The sequence below is a fragment of the Porites lutea genome, chromosome 10, assembly GCF_958299795.1.
Source record: "Porites lutea chromosome 10, jaPorLute2.1, whole genome shotgun sequence".
Taxonomy (NCBI): Eukaryota; Metazoa; Cnidaria; class Anthozoa; order Scleractinia; family Poritidae; genus Porites; species Porites lutea.
In genome coordinates, this window is record NC_133210.1 from 26249692 (window position 1) to 26265246 (window position 15555).

The following is a 15555-nucleotide window of genomic DNA, read 5'->3' on the forward strand; positions in this document are numbered from 1 at the left end:
CTGTCTGAAAAACAAAATAAAAAATTGAAGATTGAGCAAAGCTACATATAAGTGTACATGATAATTTTAGACTTCCAAGGTATTCTTAAATACAGTTGAACCTCTCCACAATGGCCACCTTGGGGACAGAAAAAAGTGGCTGTTGTAGAGAGGTGAGATCTTTCTTAATTTGGGCACCACATAGCCGAGTATTGTACTCTGTAAACATATCAGTCAAATATGGCAACCAAGCAAACGCCACAGCAGCAGTCCCTTCCCACTTTAATCAACCTGGCCACTCAATCACCGACATGGAACTTAATCCGCTGGAGTCACCCACCCTCAGCATATCACACCATACAGGAAGGGAAGCGTACCTCATGGATGGCAAAATCCTGTCACCAGATGGTCTGAACGGAAGAAATGAAAATTGAACTGTTTCTGTTTCTATTTCTATTTTTATTGTATAATCATCTACCTGTATATTATTCTAGTATTTATAATTGTAGTTAATTATTAACCACTTTATGTGAATTTTAAATTCAAATTTTAGGAGCCGGTAAAAGATATTTTCTCTCGGTATGGCTCTGGCCCTGAGGAAGGCTAATTTTGTTAGTCGAAATATTGGCCTATAATAAATCAGCCCTTTGCCGTAGTGCCAGCCCTGCATTGAGTTTTGTGGATATGCAGTTATCCCTTTTATGCGCTTTTCTACCTTCAGTGGCTTTAAGAACGACAAATAGACATACTAGCCTGTATGCTTTTTATGCTGTCTTAAGACTAGTGTACATCAGAGTGGATACGTGGATATGCAGTGAATATTATTTAAAAGATATTTACTAAGTGGATACACGGATACGCAGATACGTATGTGGTGACTGAGTATCCCCGTATCCACCTTTTTTGGGAGGTTGCTTTCAAGTGGCAGGGTATTCTGCAGTTAAGCCATCGCAAATTTCTGATAATGGGAGTTGCACACAGTATGACGTCATCTATCATTTCTTCCCTATCAATTCTCAATACTTAAAGACGTGGGGGGTTGAAAGCCCTGCATGTAGCAGTTGAAAAATTTAAATTCTTACATTAATAAAAGAATCTTAGTCTCTACCACTTTTCTACGATCTCAGATGAGCCTTACCTTTATTTAACCTCCCGGCCGACTGACTTTTTTGTGCTACTTTGTGTCAAAGCTTGTTTCCCGTTGCTGAAGTAGCACACTGCTATACACGTAAAGGAGCTAAACAACGACGAATAAGCCACCAGATGGTTAACCGTCTAAGCCACGGTGTTAAAGTTCAGTACAAACGGTGAAATCACTGTAAAGTTCAAGTTTTGAACACGCACGTTTTTCAGGCGCCATCTTAGTTGATTCTCGGTCCCAGGTCCCACCACAGGACACCCAGGCTCATGGAACTTATTATGTAGCGAGTTGTTGTTGTCCTTAATATGCACACGAAGTTTCGGGAAAAATAGATTCTACTATGTAGGAAAGATGAAGGAGAGTATTTTTCCCGCAGCTACAATCTTGGACAAAATACATGTAGATGGAAAATTTGTCGCCCCCCCCCCCCCCCCCCCCGCCTCCCCCGCTAAATCAAGGAAGGGAAAATGGCTCGTTTTGGCTTTTGGGCGGCTTCATCTTTGATTTTGGGGGATGGGGATTTGCTGTTCTATTTTATTCTGTCCAAGATTGTAGCAACTAGCAACTCGAAACTCGTAACTAGCAAGTCTCAACTTCACAACTCGCAAAATACCTAGACTTTAGAAAAAGTCCTTCGTCCGATTTATGAGGTCGACTTGTAGCAAGTCTACAAAATAACCAGTCCCGATAATAATAACAATTGATGCTCTAGATAAAAAAGGGCGTCTTTCTAGACAATAAAAAAGTCCGAACATCAGCTTTTTTCAAAGTTTTTCCTCATATCTAATTTTTGTTTCAAATATGGGTAGAAATAATAATGATTACGTCCTGGAAAAAATCAAAGCTTTTTTACATTATAAAATGTTCATTTTTTAAAGTTTCAAAAATCGAATTTTTCAGGTCAAAAAATTAAACGTTTTTCTTTTTTTATTTTGAAGAAAATAAGGCCAGAGATAATAATGATTGGTGTTCTAGATAAAAAATGACGCCTTTCTAGACTATAATAAAGGCGATTTTTCAAAGTAAAAAAATCAGCCTTTTTCTAAGGGGCTAACCTATGATTTTGGTCAGAATTTCAAAGTTCTTTCTTCATCTAGTCTTGAAGGGAAAAAAGACTAGAAATAATAATGATTGATGTTCAAGATAAAAAAGAGGCCTTTCTAGGCGATAAAAATGGCCATATTAAAAAGTTCTAATATCGAAATTTTTCAACGTGGTTAACCCTTGGTTTTTGTCAAAATTTAAAGTTTTTCCATTTTTTAAATTTTTAAAAATCGTATTTTCCCCAAGGGGCTAACCCATGATTTTTAAAAAATTCATTAGTTTTTACCGAATTCTATTTTTGAAGGAAATAAGTCCACAAATAATAACGATTGATGTTCTACATAAGAAGGCGTCTTTCTAGACAATAAAAAAGGCCATTCTTGGAAGTCCAAAACATCAGCCTTTTAAACCATAATTTTGGTCAAAAAAATTTTTTTTTATCTAGTTTTGAAGAAAAAAGGCCAGAAAAATGATTAATGTTATAGATAAAAAGGACGCCTATCTAGTCTATAAAAAAGCCATCTTTCAAAAGGCCAAAATCGTTTTTTTTTTTTTTTTTTTTTTTTTTAAAGGGGATAACCAGGAGTCGATAACCTTTCTAGACTACAACAAAAGCGATTTTCCAAAGTCCAAAACCCGGATTAATTCAGGGTTTTGGTAATAAAAAACGTTTATTCCTTATCTTACTTTTAAGAAAATAAGACAAGAAATAATAATGATTGTACCCTGGGTGCCAGAGGCTTTTCATGCCTGGTTTCCGGTTTCGGTCAAGTCTTAAAAAGGGACCCGCGCGACCGAACACGTGTCAGCCTGCGGCCAACGAAAACGAAGCTCTCCGTTGCACGCGAGAAAAAACCTCTGGTACCCAAGGTATAATGATTGATGCTCGAGATAAGAAAAGACGCCTTTCTAGACTATAAAATGGAATTTTTTGAAAGTTCCAAACATCACAATTTTTCAAAGGGGTTAACCAATGATTTTTATCAAAAATTTAAAGTTTTGTCTTCATCTAGTTTTGAGGAAAATAAGGCCAAAATTAATAATGATTGATGTTGCACGTAATAAAGACGTCTTTCTAGACTGTAAAAAGGCCATTTTTAAAGTCCAAGAAGTCAGTCTTTTTCACGGTGGTTAAACCATGATTTTGGTCAAAAATTTTAAAGTTTGTTTTCATCTAGTTTCGAAGAAAATAAGACCAGAAATAATAATCAATGATGTTCTCGATTAAAAAGACGCCTTTCTAGACTATAAAAATGGAATTTTTTGAACGCTCCAAAAATCGCAATTTTCCAAAGGGGTTAACCCATAGTTTTTGTCAAAAATTTTTTAAAGTTTTTCCTTATCTAGTTTGGGTTTAAAATATGGGTAGAAATAATGCTGAATGATGTTCTCGAAAGAAACAAGGCTTTTTTACATCATAAAAATAATCATTTTTTGAGTCCCAAAAATCGAATTTTTCCAAAGGGGAATTTTGAAGAAAACAAGGCCAGAAATAATAATGATTGATGTTCTAGATTAAAGAAGCCATTATTTTGGTCAAAAAAATTAAAAATTCTATCATTGTCTGAAATTTGTCATTTATATACCCAAAAATATAAGAACCTGTTCAGCCTGGAAAGAAAAATAGGTTCTTGTACAAAAAAAAAATCATCCGGATGTTAATTGTGTGAGAAACTTCTGACAAAAAGTTTTCGTGTATACGGTTTCTTTGATTTACATTTCATCTGTTTGGATTTTCACGAGAAATATGTTTTCCATAAACCATTATGTATTAATAGTACAATTTTTCTATCACTGGTTACTTTATGACAATCTCTGAGAAATAAGAACCTATTAAGGACCTAATAAGCCTGATTTGTGAAAAACTACCCTAAAATATGAGAACCTGTTCAGCCTGACCTCAAAAATTCCAGGTTCTTATATGTGGGTTTTTACTGTACACCAAGGAAGAAATCTTTTGGAGTCTCACGGTACAGCAATCAATAGAGCTTTTTTTATTGAAAACAGCATTAAGTTACAATAAAATCCTAAACAAGAAAAAAAAGATGTGCTACTGCTTGTCCTTCTTTGGGGGCGGTCTGGAAAGAAGATTAAAAAAGAAAATGACAAATAAATAACAGGAACCCTTTGACAAAAACTTAGGCATCAATTTAGGTTTCTAACAAACTGCCCACCTACCCCTCCCCTAAGCCAGCATTTTGCCCTAAGTGAGAAGTAGGTGTTAGTATTAGCTTAGGGGAGGGGTAGATGGGCAGTTTCCCAGAACCTAATTGAACTTAGTGTTAGCTTACCAATTTCCTTGGTACTTACAGTATTCAAGGACATAGGGTATTGACTGCTTCAAGTACAGTACGTTTTAAGTATTTATCTATTGCTTCTTATTTCTACTGTTGCATGCATGCAGCAAAGAAAAAGGAAATACACGAAGGAGACGTCAACACACAAGCTATGTATCTAACGGTTACCTGTACACTCCAACAACGACAGCATGGTCTCTTTCATATGGTTCCAGCGTTAACTGTTCCTGAGGTTTCATTTTTTCAGCTTGCATTTTTTTCACTTCACCAGCAAATACTGCAGCAGGTTCTGCCGTTGAATCGATGCAATTTGCCTAAAAAAAACATTTGAAAATTTAAAGAGGTAGATACTTCAAGCTTGACTGTACATCAAGTAAGGTTGCAAAGTGTTCATAGACTGTCAAACAATCAACACCAGATTTGATGGAGAGATGCTAGCCTCTGGAGATCTAAAATCCGGGAACCATTACCTTTGTGGAACCCCCCAACATCAACTTTGCCTGCGTCGCAGATGCTGTAAACCTTCTATATACCACTATACAAATGGTTTAGACAAGTGCATGGGCCAGCTGCAACACAGGCTACATCAACCACATCACATGGGTGTATTTCAGAACCTTATATACACAGTCTTATTGTGTATGATTGAAACCCTTTTCTGAATTTGGGAGGAAATGAGCTTAATTCTAAACTAAAGCACAGAAAAGCTCAAAAATAAAATTTATTTGGGATATTTGCAACCCCTAGCAGGAGGTTGGAAAAATAATATTTTTTGCCATTTCTGGGATACTGCCAGATAATTGGGGAGAGTTGGCCTCGGCTTGATTCAATTTTGTAAAGGAGGCTTATATCTTGGGGGGATCTTATTACAAACTAGGATCTTACTGTAGGTACAAAGTACTTTACTGACCTTTATTGATATGACAAAATGCCCTCCATTTTTAAGGAAATTGTGAGCATTTATAGCAACGATACGAGCCTGATCAGGCTGAGCAACATCAGCAAAAATAGTATCCACCATGCCTAAAAGGTAATGAGATTAAGAGATCCAGTTTAATTTAAAATGGTTTACTATCAGCAACTCGAAGGTTGAAGATGCATAACGTGAATGGATGATGCATCAATTTGTCTGGGAGAAAAATGCAAACTTTGGTAAAGTCAATAGCCACCATACATGTAAAAAGATTCAAAAGCTGCAGACAATTCACTGCAGTGCTACACCGTAGCATTTCAATTCTAGCAATAAAAAAATGTCACATTTTGGATTGTTTTACAACAGCCAGGGGTGTAGCCTGCTTTTCGACTATTTATAGGCCTGGCTGACTTTTATTTCCACATATCCTGAAAAATGCATGCATGACTGGTATGAACTGACCTCACCAACACTTTGAGCTCTTCAGCTTTTTAGCTCACCCCAACGACATATAATTTATTACAAGTGGTAGAATGATGCAACCAAAATTTATAGACTAGGGCCTACAGGTCTATGGGCTGGCTATGCCCTTGAAAGCAAATTGACGAAGGTTACAATCACATAGCACCAGACGAATTTTCAACTGACTGAAAAATTTGACTGGACAAATTCGCTTTTTAGCTCGCCCCAACGACATATAATTTATTACAAGTGGTAGAATGATGCAACCAAAAATTTATAGACTAGGGCCTACAGGTCTATGGGCTGGATATGCCCTTGAAAGCGAATTGACTAAGGTTACAATCACATAGCGCCAGATGAATTTTCAACTGACTGAAAAATTTGACCGGACACTTCCCTCATATGGAACAGTTCAGTATCTTCACTCTTTTCACCAGGAACTTTGAACCACTAGGCAACTAAATTTTGGTACCGTTAAGGCGGTCCTGTGTGAACAGAACACCTAAATGCACAAATTTTCAACCTGTCCAAAATTTGTCCAGTGTTGTGTGAACATTGTCTTTCTCAATTCAGGTAATAAGTCAAAATAATATCGTTGTGTGTATCACACAACTTGTTACACTACAGGTGCTTACCCCGGGTGCAAAGAAAGTTAGTTTTACAGCCTGCCATTCAGGCAAGCTGTAGCTAGCATGTACTATCCCACAAGTCATTTCCACAAGCCACAAAACCCTTTTTGATTAGCAGGATTGATTACAAACCTTCTGTAATTTGAATTTCCCCAAAAAACACCACTTGCCCGTCGGGCAAGTTAAGAACAAAAATCACTAGCCCGAAAGCAAAATCCACTAGCCCCGGACATGACTTTCTTTGCACACTGTTACCATAAGTCAGAACTGATTGGCTGGACCTGTGACCAGTCACTTTGAAAATGAGATAATAGTCTTTCCCAAAAATTTCTGCTTTACCCGATCACTAGCCTGTGTCACAGACATAATTTAACCCCAGTAAGTAGACAGATGAAGGATTTTGGACCTGTTTCGCGGACAGACTTAACCACAGTTAAGTTTTGGCTGTGGCACAGGCTACCCATCACTGTCATGCATACTATTAATTTGGTCTGGTTGGGTATGGTACACCTGATTAATAGTGCAACTCTTTCTCAACTTGACAGTGTTTTGACTGCATGTATGATTGGGCTATACACTAAATAGTGCCCCATGGCCCATGGCGACCTACTTTTGCCTTTAGGCAACTACATTTCACAAAGCCACCACTAGTTGAAAAAATGACGTCTGAGCAACAATTGCAAAAAAACCACACTGGTGACGTGTCACTTACTCAGATCTGGGTAGTGCCTCTGATTGGTTACACCACAAGAGAAATTTGCTTCAACCAATCAGAAGCACTACTCAGATCTGGGTAGTGATGCCTATCAGTATGGAATTTCTGCAGTCATTGGTCACACGTCATTTCTGAATTCACGAGGAAACCAGCGGTGGCTGTTTTCTCTCAGGCCAAGCTTTAATGTGTTGAATAATCTTGAGAAGTTAGCAACATTTTCTTTACTCACCAACCAGCATTCTGTATTTATGAGGATGTCTTGCATCTTCAATAATTGGTATAACATTTGTTCTTTTCTTAGCTACATTAATGAGATCACGTCCCGATCTGTGAGAAAATTCAACTGCATACACAAGACCATCCTGAAAGATATTAAAAAGAAATATCCATTATTTTGACTGATCTTCTCATTTCTGTTGGTTCAGTCTAAGAGCTAATCATGTCACATCAAGTTGCATCAATATTGTCACATACACAAGCCACAAGGAGAAAAGAAATTTGATACATACAGGTACACAATGCCTTTACAGCTAGTTTTCAAGAAAATCAGTCACCTTGCAATGCGTACTTGAAGCCTTCATTTTACTCATTTTGATCTCTTCACATTTGAGGTGAAGTCAAATACAAAAAAATCACTACAGTGTTTTTCCTGGTCTCTGGCAGTATTCCAAACATTTCCACCATTCATTTGAATGGTATTTGACTCCTCAACACTTGTATGAGCAGGCAAACAATAAAAACATATTTATCAATACAGGTTTCACTGTATGTGTATGTTGAATGTCCACTTGTGTGTTGTTGTACATGTAGCATCAAGCAATTTATTCTTTCCGAGCCATAGTCAAAATTAACAAGGAAGTTCAGAGATGCTTAATGCTCGATTACTGTTGGCAACAGGGAACGAGTCAAAAGTCACTGAGCAGACACATCCACTAGCTAAAGGTTGGCAAGCAAAGGAAAAGTTCTTTAAAGTTTTTTGAGTCCAAAATAATAAACCATCATTCAGACAAAAGTCAAATAAATCTTGGTTACTGGTGCAATTGTTTATCACTAAATTAATGCTCAAGCTAGCTGGCAGGCACTCCACTCACACATATGTAATCACAAATTTAATCTAAAACGAACAACCCATCTTTTATTACAGTAATGGGCTGGATGTTGCCAGTTGACTGTTTATGGGTGTGGCAGAGAAGTTAAGCTTGGGGCTCATGTGAAATACAGCTACTTCAGCTAGTGCTCAAAGGAGGATTCAAACCTGGGGTTTCAAGCTAAGATTGGGAACACAACAAGATGATCTCTGGGCCACAAAGGCTGTGCTCTAAGAAAAATTGAAGGGAGACCAGTGCTCTGAACCTAGCTGTGAAACTTACATTGTGTAGGGTGCCCACCATAGGATTTGAATGGAAAAGCTACGAATTTTTGTACAAGCTCCAAGAGTTATTACTCGTACGACACTAGGTGACTGCACCTTCTTGGCTGTGGAACCAAAACTGTGGAACAGCTTGCCCTTAATATCCATAATGGGGAAAATTTAATACTTTTAAAATGTTGCTTAAGACTTTAAACTAGCTTTTTATCAAGTCCAATAGATATTTTGTAAATTTTTGTTCATGTACATTCAACTTTTTACAGTTTTTTGTTAGTTAATATGCTATTGTATGTGATGCGCATTTGATGATATGCACATGTAATTTGCACAATATAAGTAATAAATAAGGCACCAGGGACCACAGGGTGCTGCTAAGGCAGAGCCTTGTGACACACTACCCCCAAATTAGTGTAGAAACATTCATAAACTAAATAGAGTCATTTTTGTATGACCTTGAAAAATGGTTTTGATAAGTGTTCATTATTTGTTTTATCAGCCGATGGATGAAAAGATCAAAACATGGACTCTTTGTTTTCCCGCCAAAGAAAACCCTAATATGGAGAAGGCATTGTTGGATTGGCCAGTCGTATTGCAGTATGACGTCAAAGCGAAGTATCAATTGATTTGTAGAAAGTTCTCAGGCATGAAGTTTCAGCCTTAGGCATGAAGTTTCACCCACGTGCTTGCTTAACCAACCAATAGCCACACATGTTCAATAAACCAATCAAGCTGTTCTCATTCTGTTCCCTTGTTGTTTCTGTTTTGTTCACGTGTTTTCACTAAAAATTATTTTTTGCAATCATACAGTTGTACATTGTATGTCATACTTACAGGTCCAACAACATCAGAGACATGAGACACTGTTGTTCCTGATGCAGCTCCAAGGTACAACACTTTGGAACCAGGAGGCATGTGAATTTTGTCTATTCCCCCAAGAATGGCAGCCGCAAGCTTTGAACGGAAAGGATTCCAAACTCTGTATTCAATTTTTTCAGCATCCGCTGCACCCTACAAAATCAACATAGAGAGCAGCTTATGTCTTTTCAATCCTAAAACTGAATGATACCCATATACAATGGATCCCCGCCTTATTGGCCACCTCAGTAATATGGTCACCTTGCTATTACAGCCACTTTTTTTGCCGCCCGGCAAAACGGCCATACATTTTCTTGTTACAAAATAGCTTGTTAATATTGTCAGCCATTAATATGGCCAAATTTTTTTTGGCCCATTGGTGACTGTATTAACAGGGTTCCACCGTAATAGTTACAAAGCAATAGTGTCTAGTTTCAAAGCCTTTGCTAACTTCCCTGGTAAAACAGTTTTACTTGATGAAGGTTGTGTTGGAAATCTCTTTATGTATCCTGTAGTACTTACGAAAATCTCTCCAGTGTGCCTGATAGCCCTGGGCTAGTGGATTTTGTGGTCAGGCAAGTAAATTCTGTTGTTAACTTACCGGACTAGAAATTGAAGTTTCTTGGGGAATTCAAATAACAGAAGAACCGTAATCAATACTGTCCATCAAAAAAAATGTTTGAAACAACTTTTGGGCTAGTGCAAACTGGCTACAGCTTGTCCAAATTAATGGAAAGCTGTAAAGCTGACTTTCTTTGAACCCTGCTCTCTCTCCATGTTACTAGATGCAAAGGGTTTTGTACAGTACATGCACACTGAAGAATTTAAAGGCACAAAATATAATGTGGTGCAAAAAGTGAAGTCAGACAGATATTGTATCCTAGAAGTTTTTACTTTATAAATATACCATTATTCTTACATCAACTGATATCCTTTTTTCACCATACACAGACTCTCCAGGTACTATATTCTTTGTGACCAACGCATCTTCCTTTCCACGTGCAATAAACACTCCTAAAGAAAGACATCAAACATGAGAAAGGCGTGTAAGTGACTTCACAAGTATTTTAGTAACTGCCCTGCCATGACAATGTATTCTCATACGCAAAAATAACATATTGCTATGTTTGAAATTTTTGCAAATAACTATTAATAAATTTTAAATGAAATGAAATTTTTCTTTAGTTTTATATTAGAAAATACACGGCAGGTCTAAAAATACATGTTTACAAAAAGCAGAATGAAGAAACTACGCTGATGAACAACTGTTATTACTACCACAGCCAAACGATTTAGCTCATTAGCAATTGTGAGATCACCACAACTAAAAACAACTTATGCTGTTTTTCCTTTAACAACCCATGTATCATGGTACTTGCCTTCATGCCGATGTGGTTCAATGGTAACTTTGGCTCCTCCTTTAAATCCTCCACGTCCACCACCGCCTAGTTATACAAATACAAAAAAACTTAGCACCATATTACCTACATGTACTTATGACAAACAAACTGTATTAACAATGCTAGTAAAAATGCATTCTTTTGAAGTAAAATATGCGATTTCAAATTTCAGTTGAAAAACACTATGCATGGTGGATTTTGCTCCTAAACTGCAAGGCTTTCTTGGTTCAGGTGTGTGCAGAATACTACCCATCAACTATTCTTCTCTCCATTTTTCACTTCCCTTTCCCATCCTTTTCGCTTTTAACTATCGCCTGAATGTCAGCAGTCTCCTCAAGTTGCAAACTCCCCAAAGAAATTCCTTAATAATTTATAATGAGCTGCTTGCAGGGGATCTGTTAGACTGAGAAAACAGCCGCCGTTTTGCAATGCCACTGACGGTTTCCCAGTGAGATGACATCTGAGCACATAAATTCCATTCTGATGATGCTTCACTACCCAGATCTGAATAGTGCTTCTGATTGGTTAGAAATTTGCTTCATCCAATCAAAAGCACCACCAAGGCCTGAGTAGTGACGCGTCATTAGTATGGAATTTGTACACTTGTTTCTCAGATGCCATTTCACAGGGAAACCATCAGTCGTGTCGTGAAATGCGGGCCATTTTCTTATGCTAGCTATCTGTCAGCAGTTTGCGACTTGAGCTAACAGTTGAAATTCAGGCTACTCTGAATGAGTATTTACAGTACAATGTACTTGGCTTGATATCTGTGGGAAAAGTTTCTTAGAAAAATGACAAAGACCTCAACATCATTGAAAGCAAGCAAAGGTGCAGAGTGCGACAAGAATCTCATTTGTTTTCTCTGATCTGACCTGTCTGACCAAGTTGTAATCATTTGAGTACAGTTTAACAGTCCTCTTCCCCAGCATAATGTAAAAGTTAAACATTAAGGCTATCTTTTGTGCGTGACAACTGTGAGGTCAATATTGCAAGTTTTGGTACAAAAGTAATAGTTTTCCAGGCTGTGTACAGGCTGTTGAGCTGAGAATGGATTAATTCAAGCTAAGATGTTTGTTTACAGACAAGTCAGCTCCAATAAAATTAAAGATCTCATTCTCCATCATATGGTTTGAACTGAGACAGGCACATGTACAACACATATAGACTAAACAGTGTCCCTGCCATCCCTTTCTGAATTTTCTGGATCCGCCCCTGGAACATACGTTAAACAAAGTTACAGGTATCAAACTTAGTCCGTCTCTGCCATGAAAAATGGTAATAATGGGGAAACCTACCTCGACCTCCTCCTCGTCCACCGCCTCTTCCACCTCTGCCGAATCCGCCGCCTCTACCTCCGCCACCACCTCTGCCAAATCCGCCACCTCTACCTCCACCACCTCCACGGAAGCCTCCTGTTGACAGTGTACATAACAAATCATTAGTTTTTTAGTCCAAAGACTGAACACCAAAAGTTAAATGATGTGCTCGTATTTAAACACACAGCATGAAGTTTACTAACTGTCTTGAAGTCTACTTACCAAAGGGAAAAGTAAATAATATTTTTAGAGCAGGCAGGGTTAGTTCAGTCGGTGCACTAAGCAAGAGGTCACAAGTTCAATTCCCAAGTGATGTGTACCTGTGTCTTACCCCTTTTAAAAGGTCTCAATAGCCATATTAAATAGGATGACACTGAGTAACTGCACAATTATTATTTGCAAACCAGCAGGAAAAAAAAAAGCTATGCATGCACAAGATATTATGAAGTTCTGCCATGCTCTGCTGACAGGGTTATGACGATCCCATTGGGTGTGTGCTGTCAAGGGCTATCCATCTGTATACTATCAGTAAGGGAACTTCTAAAGCAAAAAAGTGAGGACCTAGTGATGCCATGGATTGCATCACCCCCAAGTCATTTCATCCTGGTAACTTAGCCCCCTAGCTAAGTAACCTTTAACATTGCCTAAAGAACAAGATATATAACATATTTAGATGACTCAAAAATAGGGTGCTAAGTAACTGAAGCAAAAAAAAGAGGGTACAAAATGACTGGTTACCGATGGCCAAGGATGTAGGGTTTCAGCAAAATCTACATGTAGCTCAACAACCACCCTGTTAGCAGAGCCTCCTTTTGTCTTGTTAACCCTTCAAGTGCCAATAGTGACCAACAACAATTTTCTCCTAATAATATCCATACATTGTCATGAGATAAAATTATGAGAATTAATAAAATGATCATCAAAGGGAAAATGCCATGATCTTTTATCAAATTCTCTCAAGCAATTCTTACAGGAAATGTATGGAGATGTTTGGAGAATTTGTATGAGGATATTGAAACTTGAAGAATTAAGTGAGAAGGAGAAAAGGAGACTCTAGCTGAATTGCGTCAAATCTTTGAAGTCGCCGCAGCCCAAACTTCGGGACTAGTCAATCTGGTTTTCGCGCATCAAACCAGTTTTTTCAAGTGTGAGCATTCTTTCGTTGATAAACCGATGATCATAACTGAGCTCGCTGTACCAAGTTCATGGCTATTAGGCCTGGGTTCGAACTGCATCCTAGCAACATGCAGTGAAAGCTCAACCAAGATCTTACTCAATTCATGCAGAGTCTTTCTTGAGTAAAGAAAGACTCTGCTGGCAGGGGTGCTCAACAACCTTCAACAAAATTTTATGTAGTGAGAATGCTGAGACATATGCTGTGGATGTTTGTCTTAGCCTTGATAAAATCTTTCTTGTTGTTTAAGAATTTCCCCATACTCTATCCCAGATATTTCATATCTATCAGGAAATCGTGCGTCAAATCAAAGGAATAGTAAGCTCATGTTTCCTCGATCTTCAGCCTTCCAGAATCTGGAGTTGCATTGAGAACACGTTTTTTGTTTATGGAGATCCAAAATTCACTGCAAGTTTAGATCGTTGAAACGTGATCCCCGCATGTCATTGCAATACTTATTCGTTAAAATGCACGCTTTGGAGCACAAGAAACAAGAGAGCCAAGATCATTTCGCCATTACTTCTTCAGATCACGTTGTAAACAACATGGTGAGCTACTACAAACCTCGTCCTCCACCGCCTCTGCCGCCACCACCTCGTCCACCACCTCGCGGAGAGAAACCTGAAAATGTGTTTTTATAATCAGCAAGGGACCAAGGTATTCAAATCTTAGCGTGGGGGTTAAAGAAGCGCAAGATATTACCTGGTCTACCCATCGTAAACTTGGAGAAACAAAACCTAAACGCAGACGCACGTGGTACAAATGCTTGCTATACACTACTACGCATGCTCGACTACGCACTGCATTGTGGGTAGTTTCTTCGCCGGTGAAGATTCAAGATGGCGCAGAAGTTGGTGAATTTTGGGCAAAGAATCGCTGTCGCAACACCTCGTGTGGCCACTAGATGGGGATTTCAAGCGCTTGGTAAGACACTTTTTGAATCGCCGATAGTTTTGTGGTCATTTGATTCCGTTTAGCTTCCTCGTATGGCGCGTTTTGTACGTAGTATTGTTTGAAAGGCTAGCGGTCCAGCAAATATTAAACACCGTTTACACGCTCTCATTCTTTAATTACCAAAGTCTACTCAGATTTAAGAGTAAATTTTCCATAAAACAAGAACACATAACAACATGCTGCGCTATTTTTTTAATGGAAGTTGTCATCAGTGATCACAAACGAAAATTGGCAAATATTGTTCCTATTTCACACCCTTCTGATGTAATTAATGATCTCCGATAAGACTTTTTTTGCTACTGTGTATACTTCATGCAGGTATCTGTTTAACAGATTTCATTGCGCTGAATTTTTGTTCAATTTAAGATCACAGTTGTTTTCAAAATGTCAGTGGAGCATTATAATGTGTCCTCTGGGGTGCCTATATTGTCTGCCTGTTTTGTCTGTTTTCGGTAAAATGTCTATTTGATGAAGCATATATTTCTCAGGAATTTCTCATCCCGTTAATCTGTACATGTATAAGTCTAAGGGCATTTATTTAAAACTTGATTGGAATGTTATGGTAGTTTATACGAAGAAAGACATCACTGTATAGGTCTTTCTTGATAATCAGTACATTTTCTGCAAGTGGGCAATACTTAAAAGGTAAAAAAAAATGCTTACCTGTATTATTTTAAATTAAATCCCCAATTTCTCTTCCAGGTTTGGCGAAGAAAGCACAGCCTCATGCTACCAAATTTTGGAACAATGCTAAAGTCGAGATGGCACCACCAAAGATGTCAGATTGGCCTGCCATCAAGAAGAGCTTTATGGGGCTGAAAGATACGGCCCTAGCCGGAAAGTTTATGGATGTAACTGTAAAACAAGCTTGTGTCAATACTCTGGTAGTTGCTGAAATTGCCTTCTGGTTTTATGTCGGGGAAATCATTGGAAGAAGAAGTCTGATTGGTTACAATGTGTGAAAAACATTCAGCATGCACTTATAATCTGTTTTGTTATTCCATAACTGAGTTTGTTGAAAAGCCTATCATTGTTTGTGTAAAAAAATTGGATTGTGTTCAAGTACCCTATTAGGGTGAATAAACACTCAGACTGGTTTTGTGTCTGTTTGTCAAATTTCAATGTAATGTTTGCCTCTCCCATTGTCCCCTGTGCGCTTTCCGTTTTCCTCTCCCTAGTCTCTGTAGCTTCTCGTGTACTTGGTAATCCAAGACAGTTTTGGATTCTGGATTCCACGCTATGGACTTGGAATTCCTTATCAGTGGAACATGGATTCCGGATTTCAATATTTATAACAGGATTCTGGA

The 15555-nt window shown here is 38.1% G+C and overlaps 2 protein-coding genes across 2 annotated transcripts; one reads left to right on the forward strand and one right to left on the reverse strand.

Annotated features, from left to right (window-relative positions):
* Positions 1 to 4134: 4134 nt before the first annotated feature.
* On the reverse strand, positions 4135 to 14030 carry LOC140950134 (rRNA 2'-O-methyltransferase fibrillarin-like). The gene is made up of 10 exons (XM_073399317.1): positions 13997 to 14030; positions 13859 to 13915; positions 12100 to 12216; positions 10784 to 10849; positions 10324 to 10418; positions 9381 to 9557; positions 7410 to 7542; positions 5372 to 5484; positions 4630 to 4775; positions 4135 to 4242 (listed from the first exon to the last, which is right to left on the reverse strand). The coding sequence occupies exons 1-10, from the start codon at positions 14007 to 14009 to the stop codon at positions 4215 to 4217; spliced, it is 945 nt and encodes a 314-aa protein (XP_073255418.1). The 5' UTR covers positions 14010 to 14030; the 3' UTR covers positions 4135 to 4214.
* A 49-nt stretch (positions 14031 to 14079) lies between these two features.
* LOC140950135 (ATP synthase subunit g, mitochondrial-like) lies at positions 14080 to 15345 on the forward strand. The gene is made up of 2 exons (XM_073399318.1): positions 14080 to 14218; positions 14951 to 15345. The coding sequence occupies exons 1-2, from the start codon at positions 14134 to 14136 to the stop codon at positions 15208 to 15210; spliced, it is 345 nt and encodes a 114-aa protein (XP_073255419.1). The 5' UTR covers positions 14080 to 14133; the 3' UTR covers positions 15211 to 15345.
* Positions 15346 to 15555: the final 210 nt, after the last annotated feature.